Source organism: Sciurus vulgaris, assembly GCF_902686455.1.
Source record: "Sciurus vulgaris genome assembly, chromosome: 10".
Taxonomy (NCBI): domain Eukaryota; kingdom Metazoa; phylum Chordata; class Mammalia; order Rodentia; family Sciuridae; genus Sciurus; species Sciurus vulgaris.
In genome coordinates this window covers 78904392-78923969 of record NC_136470.1, presented here as the reverse complement: position 1 = coordinate 78923969, position 19578 = coordinate 78904392, and the positions used below count along the sequence as shown (strand labels likewise).

The following is a 19578-nucleotide window of genomic DNA, read 5'->3' as shown; positions in this document are numbered from 1 at the left end:
CTGGAGACTCACTGTGAGCCTGCATCACCTAATCAGGCGAAGAGGGGACATAAATGATACCGATCACATTCCTCATTCAGAAGTTTCATGTGGCCGAAAACTGGAGAACAAACAACAGGAACCATTGTGTTCTCAAAGATTATTTATTAGCTATTCTCATCCATGATGAAAAGAAATTAAAAAGTAAACAAAATTAACATAAAATGAAAATCCCACAATGTTTCTTGCCCAATGACATCAGCTCGACTACAAAATGGGCCAGTAGGGCCTACAACTTACCTACAGGAGAAGCCCTCACAAGAGGAAAGAAAACCACACTCTCATGTTTACTCAGGTATAGGGTCTGGTGTGGCACGACAGGAAAGTACAATGATTTCTTTTTTTTTTTTTTTTTTAACAGAGAAACTAGAATAATTAGAAGCCTCTGAGCAACACCCCTTCCGAGTGCACTCAGTTGCACCTGGGAACTGCTGGGCTACTCTTTGGAATGAATCTTCCTAGGCCTCACGATGGCACTGCGTGTCCTTGGGGGGCCAGTCTCTGTTCTTTGATGTGACTGGGAGATAAAGCTGTAAATGGCACAGCAAGGAGATTTTATGTGGGCCCCAGCTGGCCCTGGAGGCCTTCCCCAGAGAGGCGGCAATCTTGAAGCCTATGTCAAGCCATGCAAGTGTCCTGAGGGAGCGCACAGCTCCTGGGGTCAGGACGTGGAAGGTCGGGGCTCCTTCAGAAGCTTAAGCTCTGGACTGCTTGTTAAAACCCGGGCTCACTCCTTCAGAGCTCAGTGGGAGCTACAGTGGTACTGTTTGTTCTTTCGCACAAAATAGAAGCCTGCCAATTTACATTTATATTTGGTCCAAGAAAGGCAATTTCTCAAAGGATTTGGTTCCTTGGGGACCTGGGCACCACTTTCTTTCCTTCCTTCTCTTCATATGCTGTTTACTAGCCGACAAGAAGACGTCTATGTGTTCGTGCTTCTTGATTCCTGGTCCCCTGAAGGAAAAAGGTCCTGAGCACCAGTAACACAAAGGCCAGTCTTCATTGGGTGGCCTCAGGACAGTGACCAGCCAGGTGAAGGATCTGCAGCATGATCCTGGAGGATGTCTCTGCAGAGTCCTTCCAGGAGTTGATACGTCCCCGGGGCCTGCCCCAGATCAGAAGCAGGCAGGACAAATGCACCTAGTCATCGGGGATGGGGGTGTTGCAGTTCCCATGGTAGATCTTGACGTGGCCCTCACAGCGGAAGTAGGCCTCAAAGACGTCGCTGTAGCCGTGGTCCCTCCACCAGGTGCACAGCTGCCGGTTCCAGGTGCAGTCCAGAACGTGGAAGAGCTCGGGGTGCTCCATGCCGATCATGGTGAAGAAGTCCTGGTCCCCGAGGTGGCCGCGGAAGTGGTACTTGCTGGCCAGCTGCTGCACGTGGGCGGGCTCCAGCAGGCGGCTGTAGAGTGCGGACTGGCGCATGGCCTCCAGGCTCAGCAGCATCACCCCGCTGTTGAAGCCAGGGAGCCCATCGGGGGGAGGGCCCCCCACCCTGGTCGTGGGGTTCTCGTGGCGGAACTGCCAGAATGTGTGCCTGTGAAGGGGAAAGAAGAGACTTAGCCCCCATCGGAGGTGAGCCCTCTTGCCAGCCCTGCTGCCTGCACCTCGCAGCCGCTTCACCTCGGTTCCCAGCTACAGAAACAGGCATTCTGAGGCCTGAAATCTACATGCCACCACCAAGGAGTGCAGAGCCGGAGCCCGATGCCAGGTCCCCTGACTCCAAGCCCTGTGCTGTTCCACCATCTGTTGACACCTGAGGATGACGATGTTGGTGCCATCCCCGTCATGGTCCTCCTCATAGGTAACATCTCCCTGTACAGATTTAGGATGTGCTAGCCACTGGGTCAGCTTATTCGCTCCCCACAACAACCCTAAGAGATGAGGGCTCTATGAGATGACACATCACTTCACAGTTGAGGAAAATGAGGCACAGAGAAGTTATGTAACTTGCCCAAAGTCGCACAGCTGGGAAAGGCAGAATCGGGGACTAAACCCAGAACATCTGGCTCCCAAGTCCTTATTCTTCAAATGGTAACAATGCAGGCACAACTTTCTACCCTTGTCTGTGATCTTGAAGAGGAAGTGGGTAGAGAGGAGGGGAGCTCCTGAATGGTAAGCTGTAAAGATGTAGGAAGTCAAACTCAGACTGAAAGAAGTCCACTTTCTGCTCTGGAACAAGCCTCCTTCAGGGAGATCCAAAGCCTAGCATCCGAGCAGCTGGTCAGGGGCCAGGGACTTGAGATTGCTCTGGACACACATCTGTGAGTTAGGGTGAAGCAGCTATAGAGACCCAAGTAGGCCTGTGGCTGATTGGGAGGGGCTGTCACTTCAGTGTCAATCCCCATGGCAGATTTAGAAACCCAACCTAGGCGCATGGTGTGTTAGAGCCACAGAGACCCGTCTGCATCCTCCATCCAAATGCCTCCTTTTGGAAGAGGGAAGAAAGAACTAGAAATCTCCTGTGAGTGACATGGTTACAGTGCTGGCCACTCTGGTCTCCAGCCTCCCTTATTGGCAAGGACTCATGTGCTGCATGAGGGGGCAGGAGAGGCTGGGGAGCTGAGCCCACGCCAGAGATGAGGCCAAGCAGCACGGCCCCACCATGGAGGAAGGAGTAGAGATGAAGCCCTGCTCCCGGCAGTGAGGGGCAGGGCTGGACCTGGGTCCTCAGGTAGGGAGGGTACTGCAGCCTCACCCACCTGCTCCCCTGCCTGGAAACGCCACCCCTCTGCATCTCACAGAGATATTGCCCCCAACCAATGGCAGGACAGGATCTGTGTGGCAACATGCAAGTCCTGGTAAAAGTTAAACAGAGCCCGGGCCCAGGGCACCTGCTGCAGGTTCATTCTCCAGTTCCGAAGCACTTCTCGTGTTGGAGAAGAGACGCGCCTTCCCATGGCCTCGCCTATCACGAAGGGAGCACAGAGCTTGACCCTGGCGAGGGAAAAGCATTCCCGCAGGACACTCGGCGCAGAACACACAGTTCATTGTTTGAGTTCAGCCATTATCCGACCGTGAGTGGAGCAGGGTGCTGGCACAGGCCTGCCGATAACAGCCTGGGGAAAACAAGCTGCTGGAGCACACTGAGATGCTGTGATCCTTCCGGGCACAGGAGCCTCAGGTGAAAGGGTCCCCAGAATTGGGATGCATCTGGCAACTGCTTGTTCATTTTACCATATGTCTTCCAAGCAGTTAACTTCAAGCGAGGATTCTACCAAACAGACCTGAGCCACTACTGCAAGGCAGAGGAGGGACCCTCCACCCAGGGTGCTCCCCACCAACTCACCCACTCACTTGTCGAGGGGTGGGGACAGGTGCATCTACCAGAGAGGAAGAGAGGAAGGAAGGAAGCAAGAGGCAGGTCACAGTCTACCTCCCTTCCTCCCAGCCTATCCTCCCCTCTCTTGCCTCCCAGCAGACCAGAAGAGGGCAGAGCTGGCCCAGCTGGAGAGGCCAGCCTCCTTAGGCATGGCACCATGCAGGGGCAGGCACAGCAGGGCCTCAGGAAAGACAAAGTGACTGACAAGGGGCAAAGGAAAGTAGGTGTGGGTGAGATGGCACAGCCTCTGGTGGCATGTGGAGTCAGGGAGCCGGACGAGGACACGGCGTTACCACTGCTGAGCCTGTGGCTTCGCTGGGTGCTCCATTCCCCACGGAAAGGGTACTCAGATATGCTAAATGCCTTTAGCTCTTCACCAGGCTGGGGGCAGGCAGGCCACCCACTGCCCTGGGTACCTGTCAACCTGCGGCCAAGACCCACAGGCTCCCCACCCCTTCCCTGCCTGTGGGAGGAGCAATCAAAGGATGTCCTGGCATTGAGTTTGCTGGGCTCAGGAGGAAAGCCAGAGGCTAAGGGAGGAGGACAGAACATCCTCTGAGTGGAGGCCATAACCCTGGTGGCTCTCTGGGAATATGATTCCCAGTGCGGCCATTCAGGCAGGACCAACAGGCATTTTATAACAAAGGGCCAGGACTGGGGCATCAGCACATTATGAACCATTAGAAGCAAAGGAGAGAAAGGAAATTGGAAATCCAAATGTCCCAGTTGTGTCCACTGAAGCAAAAACAGCCTGAAAAGGAACTGATGATTCTCAAAGCACAAAATGATTGTTCAAACAACCTAGAAGAACACAGGGAGCACTCTGGGGAATGGAAGGTGCTTCTCCTGGCTGAACCTCACTCGCTCAGGCTCAGGAGAATGATACAATACAGGGATGGGCAAGGGCCGGAGCTCATGCAAGGAGTGCTCTGGTTATCTCATGGGGCCATGGGCGCTGGCCTACCAAGGCGGCCACCGCTCCTCACACCCGAGTCAGAGGGCTGCAAAGTCCTCTAGCGCTCTTCCCAGACACTGCTGTCTGCATTTAACAGAGAGGGAACTGAGGTCCTCAGTGTTTCCCGATCAGAGATTCTAATCTCCAAGGTTTCATTATTTCTGACGGCCTCAGATCCCAGAAGCTAATGTTCCCAAGGAGCAGCACTTGGATTTCAATCTCACTTCTGAATTTGGCTGGCACAGTCCAAGGCTAGGGGCACTAGGGATAGTCCATCAGGGGATGCAGCCACTGCTGGCATTTCACTGCTCAGGGGGCAGACCCAAGAGCTGTTCTGAGGCAGTTCACAGGGGCCTGGGCTGGCCACATATATTCATGGGCTCTGCCAGATTCACACTCTGAAGCTGCAGGAAACCTCTGTATGAATGTGGGTATCTAGTTCTGAGTCCTACAACTCCCAGAAGTGTCTTTGTTTAAATTCCTATGCCCACATCTAGCCACTTTGCTCTAATAGTCTCAATTTGGGCCTCTGCCTTGTTCCCATCCTCCACAGTCACATGGGGAGCTACAGTACAAGGGATAAGATTTCTCCCCCTCCTTGGAAATCATTTCAACAGGCATGAAATGATTTTTCCTGTGTGGATGGCCCACAGTTAATACTGAATCCTTCCAGAAGTCAGTGATTCCTTTTGAAAAATACAAATCAAGAAACTTCAAGTCCTTTCTGCTGGTTATGAATGATGCACTTTCCAAATTTTTATGTGGAGTGTATCTTAATTAATAATCATTTAAAAAGACCATTAAAACTAGTGAACTAGCCTTCATAAAGAAAATCCATCTTTATGGAAAGGGGTATTTGAAATAATTTTGAAAAGCAAGTCACTTCCTCCCTGGAGTCTTTCCATGATCACAGGCAGAGTCACTGCAATCAGGGCTTCCAATTAGAGAACCTGGTCTGAGAATCTAATGCTCATGTTCCCCAGAAAAGAGCACAGGTTTCCCACCACCCTCAATCACAGGCCCTGCCTCTGACTTTTCACAACTTTCTCCTTGTGTGGCCTTTTTTGGACCCTGAGGCTCAGATTTCACTTTCACTTCCAAGAAGTCAGAAGCAAGGATGTGAACACATGCTGAGCCCAAGCAGTCTGCCTGAAGGTCCATAGGAAGGTTCTAGAAGCTGTGCTGCCTCAGGCTGAGTTCAGACTGTAGGCAAAGAAGACTCCACGTTAGGCCCGGAACATGGCACGGTGCCTTGCTGGGGCTTTCCCCTTGAGTGTCTGCCAGCCCTGAGTGCAGGTCTCTAGTGAGTACAAGGCTGGGACTCCCCGGGGAGGAAGCTCGCCACCTGCATGCCATCAAATCAGCGAAGCCTGGAAGCCGGGAACCTTATTTCCCCTGTGTCCACGCATCTGTTCAGGCCCAATTAGCTCTGTTTGCCTTGGAAGGGCTCCTGTTTTCCAGTCCTCAGTCCTTGGGATGAAAGGGCAGGAGTGAAGGGCAATCCTCAGCGGCTGCCCCATGTTCCATCCACCCATGGGCACATTTCTGGTCCAGAGGCCCTCGGGATGCCCTCCCAGCAGGCTAGTGACGCAGGCTAATTCCTGGGTCCTACCCAAGTGAAGGCTAAGTCCCTCAGGTATGAATCCCTCCCTGTGTAGAAACCTGCCCCGTGATGTCAACCAGGAGAGAGCATGAACTTCCTGGGACTGTGGGACCACGTGAGGCCTTACTGGGCCCACTTCCCTAGGTCCAAGAGTCACAGCTGACCCGCATTAGAATGCCTTGATAGTGGGGCCTGAAGCTGGCTTAGGTGTCCTGTGCTGCTGAACAAGGGTAAGAAATGTTCCCAAAGTCACTGGGCTATTAGTAATGGGACTGAGGGAGCCCCTCATAGAAGCACATGACCCAGAGATGCCTGGTTCACGTTCCCATTTAACAGATGAAGAAGTTCAGGTTGAAAATGGCCCTGCCTGGGAACGTGGGTGGCCCTTTGAGCAGTGTAGGGGCACCCCACATTCCCAGGCAAATCCTTTATGCTTATCCACAATTTCCTCTGCTCAGAAAAGGCAACAGTTACCACCACCACCACCACCACCTAGCTCTCACGACAGGTCCTGCAGCACAGGGAGGCGGCACTCAGAAGGCTTTCCAGTCCTGCAGGATGCCCCCTCCACCTCACACATTCCCAGGTGGAAGGAGTGAGTGCTCAAATGACAGGGCTTGGGTGGGGCAGCAGGAGGAGAGGACAGCTAGTGGGGCACGTGCCTGCCCTTGTTTGTAGACCCTCATAAGAGACAGGTTTGGTGGCAAGCACCAGTCCTGTTTGCAGGCCAGCAACCGAGTTTCCAAATCACAACACCCTTTGCTGAGGGACAGAGGTGCCAGCAGGCCCTCTGCTTCCCAGTCTGAAGGACCCCAGGGTGGAGCTTGGTGCTAAAACCAGGAGCCTGACAGGAGAGGAAAGGATGTCTGGGTGACAGAGACACAACATACACCCTGTATGTGTACACAGGCTTCCTCCGGACCCTGTGCTCCCTTCCAGAAGGAGCAGCCTCCATTCCAGCTTCCTTGGGGACTCTCCCTGCACTGGAGGCTGCAAGATTCCCTGTTCTGCACACTCCTGGCATCTCTGTGCCACCTGCCCCGCTTGGGAATGGAGCTTCAGGGAAGAGACAGGACCTGGAAGGAGGTCTGAGGGAGAGGGTGAGTGAGAGGGAGGTGCTGTCTGCTGATTGACCCGATTAACATCCACCCACACACAGGATCAGAACTAGGGTCAGCCCAGGGATTGGAAGGCAGTTGTATGTGTTCCTAAAATCTGTGTCTTTGAACTCTGTCCATCAGGATCTTCAGCTGAGGGGGGAGATTTGAGTCAGGGCACTGGAGTGCAGCTCCTACAGGAGCCAAGCTTACTAGGGAGCCGCCCTAGTACCAGCAGAGTGGGCACCTTCTTTACTCACAAGTCCACCCAGCTCTCTGGGGTAGTGTGCTCAGGCACCAAAGCAAAGTCAGCCCCAAGGACAGGCACTTACTCCCTCACAGTTCTGGGGGCTGCAAGGCAGGGCCAGTAGGGCCCTGGGAGGAACCTGCTGCTGCTGTCCCCTGGCTTCGGGAACCTCTGGCCTCTTCACAGGGCTGTCTCCCTGTGTGCAGGTGTCTTTGTGCCCGCATTCCTCTTTTGATAAAGACACAAATCACTGGATTAGGGGCCACTCTACTCCAGAATAAACCCGTCTTAATTACACTTGTGATGACCCTACTTCCAAGTAAAGTTGCCTTCTGCCGCGCCAGGGGTTAGCATACAGAATTCTGGGCACGCAATCCAACCCACAACACGCAGTTCACCTTCACCTCGTTCTCACACCTGAGGACAATGGTGGGGTCCAGAGCTGGCAAATTCCCTGTCAGCTGAGAGAATGAGTCATGATGGGCTGGGTGGCCCTGTCCAGGAGGGTGTCAGAAGGAGGCCGGCATCCATGACCAGAGAAGGGAAAGGCAGAGCAGCTCAGAAACGTGGGCCTGGGGGAGTGGCATGGGTCAGCCAGCAGGCAGATGTCCAAAGCCCACATGGTGACACCTCCTTGTTCTCTGAGACATGCAGGAGCAACCAGAGGACCCCTGATAAAAAGAGGGATCTGCCAGCAACCCCTGAGCATTTGCCATGTACCCACTGTGCCCAGCAGATAGAGGAGTGAGAACACACTCTACCCCTGAGACGCTGGCATCTACTACAGGGAGATAAGGTCCCCCACGGGAACTCCCACAGTGGCAGCTGTGGGCTCAAGAGAGGATCTGCAATCTGGAACCTGGAAGACTGGAGGGGGCCACCAGGCCTATCAGTAACCTGGGGATGGGGATGGGGACAGGGTGACATCCCCCAAAGTGCAGCAGTGGGCCTCTGGAAGCAGAGGAGTGCAGACTATGCCCAGCACCAAGCCCTGCCAGTCACTGTGGGTGCTTAGCCATAGAAGGGCCAATCTGCACAGAGGCCTGCCTGCCAGGATCCTCTCGGGGCGTGGCGGCACCTCAGTCAGTCTGGAGGTTTCTGTTTCAACATATCTTCCTGCCCTGGGAGTCTGGCATGATAAAGGTGACCCACATTGTCTATCTGGTTCCCCAAACTGCCCCTGCTATGACCAATCCTTCTCTGCGGGACTAGAAACTAGCATGGTGCTAGACTCCTGGAGGACAAACAGCTCTGACAGCAAGGCCTCTGACCCACTCTGAGACAGCACTCCAAGTACCTGTGAGCTTCCTCTTCTCCAGAGTCCTCTGGAAAACTGGTCAGCCTGGGCCAGGCTCAGCCAGGGCCCTGAGCTGCTGCTCCAAGCCCTCAGGAGGTGTGACCTTCCTCCAAAGCATCAGCCTCTTCTCACACACCCAGTGAGCAGGCTTGTCTCCTGACCCACAGCTCCCCCTGCCCAGCCTGTCTGGGTGTCTTGGTCACTCAGACTTCTTCCCACACCTGTCCCTGGAGCTGTGGGGCCTGGGAAGTTCACTGTCACTCAATCCCACACACAGCTGCAGTGCACAGAGGTGCCCCACCTGGGCTGGACTCTGGCGGGGGGGGGGGCGGTTGGAGGGCAGTGGCTTCCTTTAAGGAGGACAGAGCTAATGACAGCAAAGGCTGGGAGGAATGGATCTGGGCAGAGGGCAAGCTGAATGTCCCATTTGGTCTCTACTGGTGCCAGCAAGAAGAATGGTGATAAGAAGAGCCAGGAAAGATATATGACCTTGGTGTACCCCAGCCACCTGTCTCCTACACTCACAACCAACATGGCGGGTACAGAATCAGGTTTGGGGTCTTTTTTCTGCTGTGGGGATCTTGGAGGAGCCAAAAGCCACATGAAGCTTCCAGTTGAATCTGCAGGCCCCACTGTGCCCACACCAACCATTTGTCACCTAGCTCTGTAAACCAGGTACCTGAGTGAAGTGCCTCCAACCAGCCTTCCTCTTCTACATCTTCATTCTCTTCCAAAATGGTCCTTCTTTGGGCCTTCTCTACCTGAATGATGTGCTGTGAAACCTTGCACCTGTGATACAAATCGCCTGTTTTGGAGAAGTGGCTGTAACACCATGCAGAGGAGGCAGAAGCCAGAGAGCAATAAGCATTTGGGTGGGCACCCTGGCCGGGATCACCACCCTCAAGGCAGAGAAGCATAAGATCCAGCTTCTGCAGTAGCAGGCGAATGACAGAGGAGACACAAGTAGTGGAAGACAGGCAGCCAGGGTACAGGCTAAGGCTGGTGGCCTCCTTGAACCCGAGGACCCATCTTGTTGAAGGGGAGCTGGACCATGCTCAGGGGTGCCTGGCTATTGCCCTGCAAAAGTTGGAAGAAGGGGGAAAAGATGCTGATGAGAATGAGAGGTAGGAAGGTTAGTGAAGATGGGCCCTAAAAGATGAAGAAAAGATGGAACCACTGGAAATCCAACTCAAAGAGGCTGAGCACACCACAGAGAAGCAGAAGTGTGAAGAGGAAAATATTCTCTTCACACAAGAAGTGTGAAGAGGTGGCTCGTAACTTGGTGATTATTGAAGGAGACCTGGGACACATGGAGGAATGAGATGAGCTGTCAAGAGTCCCGCTGCCCAGAGATGGATGAGCAGATCAGATTGATGGACCAGAACCTGAAGTGTGTGTGTGCTGCTGAGGAAAAGTACTCTCAAAAGGAGACAAAGATTCTTACCGACAAACTCAAGGAGGCAGAGAACAGTGCTGAGTTTGCTGGGAGACAGTAGCTAAACTGGAAAAGACAACTGATGATCTGGAAGAGAAGCCGAAGTGCAACAAAGAGGAGACCCCCTATGCATGAAGGATGCTGGGCCAGACCGCTTGACAGAATGAGAGGCAGAGCTCCAGGCCCTGGGCTCTGCCTCTGCGCCTGACTCTGCCTGAGGCCAGCCAGCCTGAGGCTGACCTTGAAACCAAGGGTTGATCTTCAATGTGGAGGCTACTTTCTCCTTTCAATAGCCCACAACCTCCAACCGCTTGTCTCTTTCACCAAAATGTCTCTGCCTCTTCCCAGAGATTCCAGCTGGGCTAGAGCCTGACAGCCTTCAGAAACATTTAAGGAATGAGCGCTAAGCTAAGTGATTTGAAAACCACGTTGTGATGTCCACATTTTGTAATTACTTTTTTTTTTTTTTTTTTAATTGTAACAGCAACCATTCCAAATAGTCCCACACCTCTGAGACAGCAAGCTAATTCCTTTCTCACTTTTGGAAGGTAACTTCTCAGCCTAATTCATATTCTCTTCATAGAAGAAAAGGGTATGGGTCAAACAGCCCAGGGAAAGACTTTGCTATAGGAAACCTTCTTGCTGTGCGCAAAGTACCAGCCAAACCACACAGGCCATTCCAGGAAAAGTTGGCCAAAGACTAAAACCTGTGCTATTCAGGTATGGGGTTTTGTTTGTTTGTTTGTTTTGTTTTATTGGTATTGGATTTAAGGTTTCCTTGGAAGACTCTTTTCATTTTTTACTTTTCCCATTAGTAATCAATACATTAAGATGGGGAGACTTCCAATATTTTTAAAATTTTATATATATATATATATATACATACATACATACATATGTATATATATTTTTTAATTATATTTTATTTTTTTTGTGGCGCTGGGAATTGAACCCAGGGCCTGGCACGTGTTAGGCATTGGCTCTAGCACTGAGTTAGATCTTCAGCCCTGAGATCGCCCCTTATTGTGGAGGTGGCCGCTAAATTGCTCTCCTGCTGCCTTGAAGAAAGAAGGTTATGTTTTTGTCACTGACTTGGTCATCTGAAACTCATCACCCTTGTCTGTGTCTGAATCTGCTGTCACATTCTGCCATCTCATTGTGTTTGTACCAGTCAGGGTAGGAGTTTATGTATAACATTTTAAATTTTTATATTATTTTGAAACTTTGCTTTTTGGGGGTTGAGGTATCTGGCCACCCCATCTGGTGGTGAGAGTTCTCTACAGTGTGGGCTGGCAGTGTGCAAATCTTTCAGTTTCTTTCCTCACCAACTCCACGTTGGGCTGAGGTTTCCGTGATGCCTGTCAAGTGCACATCCTGTAGCTTATTGGCTTAATGTACCCTCCTTTGCTGTGGTCTCTTTGGGGCATTTAGGAGAAAGAGAAACCAATAGTGTTTTGATTCTGAATGTTGACAAGTATCCCTTTGAAATAAAGAACCAATTCCTCCAAAACAAATAAACAAACCAAAAAACAAATTGCCTGTTTCCAAAATTAAAAACAAAAAGATTTGTTTTGGCTCACAGTTCTAGAGGTGTAAGCAGTCTAGGGGCCTCATTTGGTGATGGCCCTATTGCTGAGAGTCCCAGGGTGCTGCAAACATCACGTAGTAGGAGACACGGAGTACACATGTGCGTGTAAAAGGCCCATTCTGCCTCTCAATCAAAAGCTCTGACTGTGACAGAATGACACACCAAAGACCTCAATCCCCCCTCCAAATAGAGAGCAATCCTGCCGCACTCTCCCTGATCCTCAGGGATGCACAGGACCCCACTCCCAAGTCCACAGCTGCCTCCCCACCATCTATCCCAGCCCTGCAGCTGCAGTCTGGCACCTCCTTGCCCATCATTGCTGCCCACCACCCACATCCTCTTCCTCTGCCCCATCCCCAAGGGCACCCTCTCCTCCTTCCCTCGCCTCGGCCACAGGTCTTCGAACCCCGTTTGTGCTACACACTGAGCCCTCCATGAACCTTACCCCAGAGGCATCCTGCTCCAGTGATCGAGAGCTGAGACAGATTCCTCTGTGACAGCAATACCCTACTCTTACTCTCTGGAACCTTCTCATGGCCCCTTGGGACTCTGGGCCCAACTCTTCACATTCTCCACATCAGCAGATGCTCCAGGATCTTCTTGGCATTCTCTCTGGTCTAACTGGCCTGAGCATCTCGCCACAGGCTGGAAGCTACAGAGGGTGAGAACTTGGTCATGTGCAGGAGGTCACAGTGACCTTTGGCAGAGGTGGGTGGTAGAGACCAGGAAGCCAGGCATGTTGTACTGGGAGCGCATGAATAGCAGAGAATGGACACAGAGAAGGCAGATGGCACCTCACTGCAAAGGGAGGGCAGAGGGAGGAAAGGAATGCACATGCCAGAGGACAGACAAGGAGAGAAGTATTGGGGGAAAGGGCAGGAATGACAACAGAGATGGTTACTATTTAGTGAGCACTTATGTGTCAGGCCCTGTTTAAGTACCTAACTATATGAACTCCCATATTTGAATGACCAAATAAGGTCAGTCCCATGGTCTCCAGCTTCTAGTGAAGAAACTGAGGCAGAGAGAAAACATTTCCCAAGATCAGGAAGCACACAGGAGCCAGGCAGAGGAGTACGTTGGGGCACATCTGAAGTTAGGGATAGTGAGAGACCTCAGGAGGGTGAGAGGTGAAGAAGGGCTGGGGTGTGCACAGGGTTTGAGGAAGAGTTAGGTACAGGGCCTCTGGGTCACACCATCAATACCATCAGCAATCAATAACAGAGGAATAAAAGGGTTTGCCAGAGTCCTGAGGGCATGAGTGTGGGGAAATGGGCTGGTAACTGGACTGTCCCTCATTCATCTTTATGTCTTACTGCATCTAACTGACAGAAAGTCCCTCAGAACTGTTGGTTTCAAATGGATAGACAAATGAATGAATGAATGAATGAATGAATGAACGAATGAATGAATGAATGAACAAACGAAGGACTTAGAAATTCTAAAACCAGGGTAAAAATGTAAATGAGGAGAAAGTTGAAGAAGGTGCTGGAATAATAGTTTAGAAAGGCAGCTCAGGAGCTGAATGTGGTGGCTCAAACCTGTAATCCCAGCTACTTGGCAGGCTAAGACAGAAGGATCACAAGTTGAAGGCCAGCCTGAAAAACTGAGTGAGAACCTGTCTCATAATTTAAATAGATAGATCGATAGATCGATGGATCAATAGATAGATAGATAGATAGATAGATAGATAGATAGATAGATAGATAGATAGATAGATAGGAAGGACTGGGGCTGTAGCTCAGTGGTAGGGCACCCCTGGATTTGATGCCCAGAACTAAGGAAGTTCTCTGCCCAGGGTGGGGGTGTAGAGAGAGGGAGGAAAGAACGAAGAAAGGCAGAAGGAAAGAAGGAAACAAGAAAGCCAGTTGAAGAGAGGAGACTGTACCCCGGGTCTGTCTGTGAGTTGAGACACTAGAGGGAGCACGGACTCCCTCAAGGTGAGGAAGGAGGAGCTGAGGCAGAAGAGCGGGCCCCAAGAGCCCTGAATTGCTACAGTGAGATGCCCCGTGTGACACAGACTAGGCATGAAGGAGCCCAGACGGACCCTGACCCAGGCAGGCCTAACCCTTTGGACAATACCCTTCTAGCACTGGCCGGAAGACCCCCGCTCCCGCCGGGGCTTTTCTGCCACTGTCAGGGAGCAGCTCAATTCTGGCGGGAGCCCCAGGGCCCGACCAAGAGCCCGGGCTGTGAAGACATGTGCGCTGGGCCAGGCCTGGGCAGTTGGGCCCCAGCTCAGAGCCCTGACCCTGCCCTTCCCTAAGTTTAGGCTGAGGGGAGGGATGCTGGTCAGAGAGAAGACAAAGTCAGAGTCACCTTCAGAACTGGCTCATTGCTTCCAACAGCCCACAGCATAGAGGTCACAAGAGAGAGTGCCTGGAACACATGGTGAAGTGTTTTCTGGGACAGTGAGCAGAACACAGCAGGAGCGGGAAGGGTGGTAGGGAGGGGTGTGTGTGGAATTTAACCTCGTGTCCCCAGCTGAACTCAATCCATGCACACCAGCACTCTCACCCTCACAGATGGGGTGTTGCACTCAAGAGCCAAAGGGTGTGGGTGTTCCAGTGGAGCTCCCTGGGCACAAAGGCACAGGGTGGCATGGTTCCACAGCAAGAGTGAGCAGGCTGCAGCAATGTGTGTGGCTTCTCAGGTCCCTTCCATTTAAGCTGACTTGCATCTTGGGCTGCCTCTACTTGCTGTCCTGAACATCTGTGGCATGGGTCTCAGTCAAGGTAAAAAGAGTAATTGGCACACTGACCCAAAACTGAAGATCTCCTACTCGCAGGCACAGAGCAAGGCACTGTGGGGGACAGTGATAGGATGTCAAGGGGAGTCCTTCCCAGATGCCATGGGTAAGTGGGATCACTGGGATCTTATTAAATTCCATTTCCTGTCCGGAAGCTGCATCTTTGACAAGCTCCCTAGGAATGGTGAGGTTGCTACCCCGAGGACATACACTCAGGGGGTAAAAAGAGACTTTCAGCATTTTAATAAGGAGATAAAGATTACAAGACTAACAATGACTTCATTTTATTCTGAAAATAATCATAAAATAGGTGGCATAGCAACTTGCACATTTTATACAGATTCTATCCTAATGCTTGCTGCACCTTCTCACTTTGTCACAGCCCTGGGCAGACCCCTGGGGAGACGCTTCCTGGAAGCAGCATGCTCAAGAGTGCCAGGAGGGAGGGCCCAACACTGTCACCTCTCACTGCCAGAGATCAGCAATCAGGTGGGGTGCTGGGGGAGGGAGGGCCAAGGGGAGGTATGTATTAGATTCCCACTGCATGGAAAGAAAGTACCATGGACGTGGGCAGTAAAAATGTGGCTTCTGGGGTCAGGAGGTCCCAGGTCAGGGTTTACTTCCTGATCCTCTGCTTACAATCCTGGAAAAGGTACTACAACTCTCTGTTCTTCTTAGCTATAAACAAGGTCACTGGAGGATTTTTATGAGATAATGCAGGTGAAATGCTCAACACATCTGGATGAGATCATGGAAGCCACAGACATGCATCAAGTTCAGTGAGAAGCAGTTTTGAATAGCTCTCTCGCTCTCTCTCTCTCACACACACACACACACACACACACACACACACCACACACACACACACACACACACACACACACACTCTCTCCCCCTGCCATCTGAGCAGGCACAGGTTGCACACCCACCAGCAAAGTGACTTTGGCCAAGTCACTTCCCCTCAGGGGCTACTCAGCATTTCAGTTCTGAAATGCTCTGCTTCTATGTCAGGAGTAGGATTCGCCAGTCATGAGGCTTGCAGGGGTAAACTTCAAGGGAACCTACTGATCACCACTCCAGAGATGGGTCTCTTTAAATGTGCCACCAGCATGCAAGTACAATGTAGGTTCTGAGGGGTTTTGTTTTTAGTTACTTGCTTGTCAACCAACATTTGTCAACAAAATCCCCTACTTGTCCAGTATGTGGTTTTCAATAAGCCCCTCAGCCATGTGCTGGTGTGTCGGGGCAGCACACTGGAGGTCACCATACTGATTTGTTTCTACAGAGTCCCAGGTTTTGTCCACCTGTGTCTGTAGGTACTGGTTTTAGGAAACAGAGGTGGACTGGTCCTGATTTTCTGCCTCCATCCCTCCCTCCCTGGAGGTCTCATTGGATGGTGGCTCACATCTGCCATCTTCTCTCCCTCATTGTCTGGGCAGCTGGGCAGGAACAGGAGGGGGTTCAGGCAGTGCAGGAAAGGCTCCGGTCTCCCCAGAACTTCCTTCCTTGTTGTTCTGGCATAAAAAGAAAGAACTCTGGGGGTGGAAGTCAAGCAGTAAGGAGAAAGTGGGGGGCGGCTCTAAAGAAAGACCTCTCCCTATGTGTCCTAAGCCATGGGCACACTGTCCTACCACCACCAGAGCTGTGGACACTTCCCCTCCCCAGGCCACAGGTGGACAACCACCAGCCCCAGCCAGGAAGCCCCTGCACCAGGGAGATGATCCCTGGGGTCTCTACTTGGGTGTCCCAACACAAGAGGCCTCTCTCCTTACTCACTCCTTCTCAAAGTCAGGACCATCCAGACACACCAGTCAAAAGTAAATCTGTTCACAGTCTGTGGTGAACCAAGCCCTGTGCCTGAAACAAGGAAGGGGCAGGGAGAGCAGTGGCCAGCGCTCTGGTACTCAGCTTCACATGCATCACCTCAACCCCTCATGGCAGCCACTGTAGCCAGAATTACTGCCAACTTACAGATGAGGGAATGGAGGCTCAGAGGGCTTAAGTAATGTGCCCAGGGTCACACAGCCCTAATGTGAGGCCAGGCCCAGAGGGAAAGGGAAAGTTATAGGATAGGAAGAAGTGACTTTCCAGCTTGGCATTTTGCTTAGGGCTGGTGGGGGGGGGGGGGAGGCACAGCAACATGGAGCTCCTACAGGGTGAGCTCTTGCTAAGTTCAGAGCTGGAGTGAGAAATAACTTCAGAGAATGAGTTCACTGAGGGCTTTTCTTCTCAGGGAAGATCTGGCTGGTGGAAAAGAAGACAGGAGATGAGTCTAAATTTTACCAAGACAGTTCCAACCACTGAGAAGGCTCTGGTAGGGTTGGGGGACAGCCAGAGGCAGCCAGTGTGTCCCTGCCTCAGGTGCAGGTGGAGGTACAAAGTCACTTCCAAGCTTGCCCTGTCCCACATCCAAAACCTTATAGCTGAAGAAACCTGCAGAAGTCACCTGTGAACACAGAGAATAGAAGCAACTTTGCAAGGTCACCCAGCTGGGACCCAACAGGGCATGCCTACACACACACACACACCTGCACGAGCACGTGCAGACATGCTTGCACCCTCACTACGGCCCCACAAAACTGCCTATGGCCTTTCTTATACCAACCTGACGGCAGCCACGGCTTGTTTTGTCTCAGGCTTTCCAGATCTTTTCAGAGGAAGATCATTCTCTTGTTAAGGTCATGGCACTTCCAATTCTTTCCCTAAAATACTCTGGTCAGCCCTTGCTGACTGTTCCTCACTTATCATATTCTAATGACTTTCAACCACTCAAGGATGGTCTCAGTAAAACGCTCACCGTGATCCACAATCACAGGACTCCACAGCCTTTGAAACCAGGCCACACAGGACACGGGGACACCAACAGGGATCATACAGACGCTCTTGTCCTGTGGAGCCCGCTCTGGATGGGACAGCAGTTCTCAATGCTCAATATGGCGCACTTAGCTCTAGGCAGGGAAGTTTCTCTGATGGGGCTCTAGAGAGCAGCTCCTAGAAGCAGAAGCTGAGAGAAAAGGAGGCCAGAGTGGCAGCCACTCTAGATCCTCTCAAGATGCTGAAAACCTCAAAGTGCACTTCCTCTGAGTGACTGTAGAATTTCTATGTGGATGTGACCTTCTCACAAGCAAAGGCAATCCCTACGGGACCTCCAATAGTCACACACTTTAAATCTTGCATGAGGTCGGTAGGAAGACAACCACGACTTGAAAATTCATGTTCGGGACCAAAGACGGCCTGGTGAAGTCCCCACAGAATAGTTCAGAAGACTGTGGGATTTGGAGAGAGACTGCCAGCCTCACTGGTCCACCCCTTCTGACCTCTCTTACCTCTTTGGGATGAAGATTGGCACCAGTGCCAGCCTCCTGGTCCCCCTCCCAGCTCCAAGTTATGCTGCGCAGCCAGATGAGAGGTGGCGGAGGCTCAGCTCCACAAGCTCCCACGCTGAGAACCCATGAGATGTGGCCTGTGGTGGTGGTCAGGAGACCCCATCTGTGTAGGTGACAATCCTAGCCAAGTCCAGGGCTCATGCATCAAGACTACTCCCATGCTTGGGCTCATGCTGACCATTTACCATGGACTGGGGTTTGGTCCAATATCCTCAGGCCTCCACTGGCCTCATTAGCCACTGGCTGTGGTAATGGCCCAGCTGCTGTGGGCACTAACCCTGTGCTCCACTCAGGAGCCTGCAAGGCCAGCCTCCTCACCTTCCCAGAGCAGCCTCCAGGTAGCCCCCCATTCACCTCTGTCCTTGCTGTGCAGTGGGGTGGGCACCCCAAGAGGCAGAGAGATACATTCCTATTTGTCACTTTTTAAACTCACCTCATCCAAGGGCTGCCCAGGGCTGTGCGTGGGAGGGTAGCTGCTTAAATGTCATTTGCATAAAAGATCTCACCTGAGCAAATCAAAGTTCGCCTCCAGCCCACCAGTCACCTAGCTTGCCCTGACTTGTTGGGGTCCCCAGAGGTTATTGGAACTGAGCCGTGAAGCCTCACTGCTCAGCTGTGCTCTCTTTCCTGCTCCCTCCCTCCCTTCCTCCTTTTCTTCCCCTCCCCTCCCCCTCTCTTTTCTTTTCTATTTCTTTGTAGGGAAGGGGAATGTGGAGAAAATTTACAAAACACTCTGTCCTCCTGACAGACCAGCTCAGATCCCAGTCACTGGCTCTGGGAGCACATCGCTGGGGGTTTAGAAACGATGTAACTCGATAGATCTTAAGTCTCAGCTGCTCCCCATCCCTCGCCCCTGGAACTGAGGCCATTCCTGGGTTCTAAGAGCACCAGTGAGTCTCAGTGGACACATCAGATGTATAGGGAAGAGCTGGACCAATTCTGTCCAGCAAGCACACAGGTTGGAGCAGGGCTGTGGAGCCAGAGTCCTGGGTTCAAGTCTCAAGACTGCCTTCCTAGAGGAAGCCTGTGGCCAATCATGTAAACTCTCTGGCTCATGGTCATCTGTGAAACCGATGCGATGATAGCTTCTTTAGGGTCCTCAAGAGACTTACTTGTAAGATAAGGTACAGAGAGTGCCAGTGGGTAGGGGAGTGGTTAGCACTTTAATCAATTCAAGAAGTGCTTATTGAAAACCTACTGTGTGCCAGCTGCCGGGATAAATGGCATCGGCTATGTTACCCCTTGCCCCTGACTGCCAGGCTCTGGGCCTCATTCTCCCACCTGCACAGCAAGGAGAGCAGGCTCTCTGGCCTGCCCTGCGCCAATGTGTTGCGGCTCAGCGGTTCCTAAGGTTGTGTCACCTGTCATCGAGGACGCCTCAATGGAAGCTCTGTGCTCCCTCCTCCTACATGTTCTCCAAACTGGGGAGCCAGGAAGGAGCCGCTGGGGCTGCTGGCCTGCACAGTCCCACTCACACTCCACCGGCTTGCTCCCTCCGCTCAGGGCTGACTCACCTTCCCTGCTCCTGACCCTCAAGAAGGTGCACTAGGCCCAGGCCTCTCCCGCCTCCCTTCCCTGTGCACTCACTTTCAAGGGACAAACTTGTCCCCTTTAAACAGGAATGTGCCCTTCGGCTCCATTTTGCTTAAGTCTTTTACAAATGATTCTCCTGAACCTCTGCCTCATGTGGGGTACTCCCCGTGAAGGAGAGGAGAACCTGAATCCCTCTCTGGGCCTCTATTCAAGTGCCACACGGGTGTGTGACACATGGGTGTGCCTGGGGTTGCCCGGAACTGGCAGACATGTGTAGTTGCTTCTCAGTTCTACCCAGATGGACTGTGGGCCTGGGCTTAACCAGAA

General features: G+C 52.1%; 1 protein-coding gene across 3 annotated transcripts in view; it reads right to left on the bottom strand.

Moving 5' to 3' along the window:
* Nucleotides 1–548: 548 nt before the first annotated feature.
* The window catches only part of XXYLT1 (xyloside xylosyltransferase 1), a 155284-nt gene continuing 136254 nt past the window's right edge, over nt 549–19578 (bottom strand). For all 3 annotated transcript variants that reach the window (XM_079156248.1, XM_079156249.1, XM_079156250.1), the window contains exon 4: nt 549–1576. In XM_079156248.1, coding sequence (XP_079012374.1) covers nt 1180–1576 — 397 coding nt within the window. In that variant the 3' untranslated portion in view covers nt 549–1179. The remainder of the gene's footprint in view (nt 1577–19578) is intronic.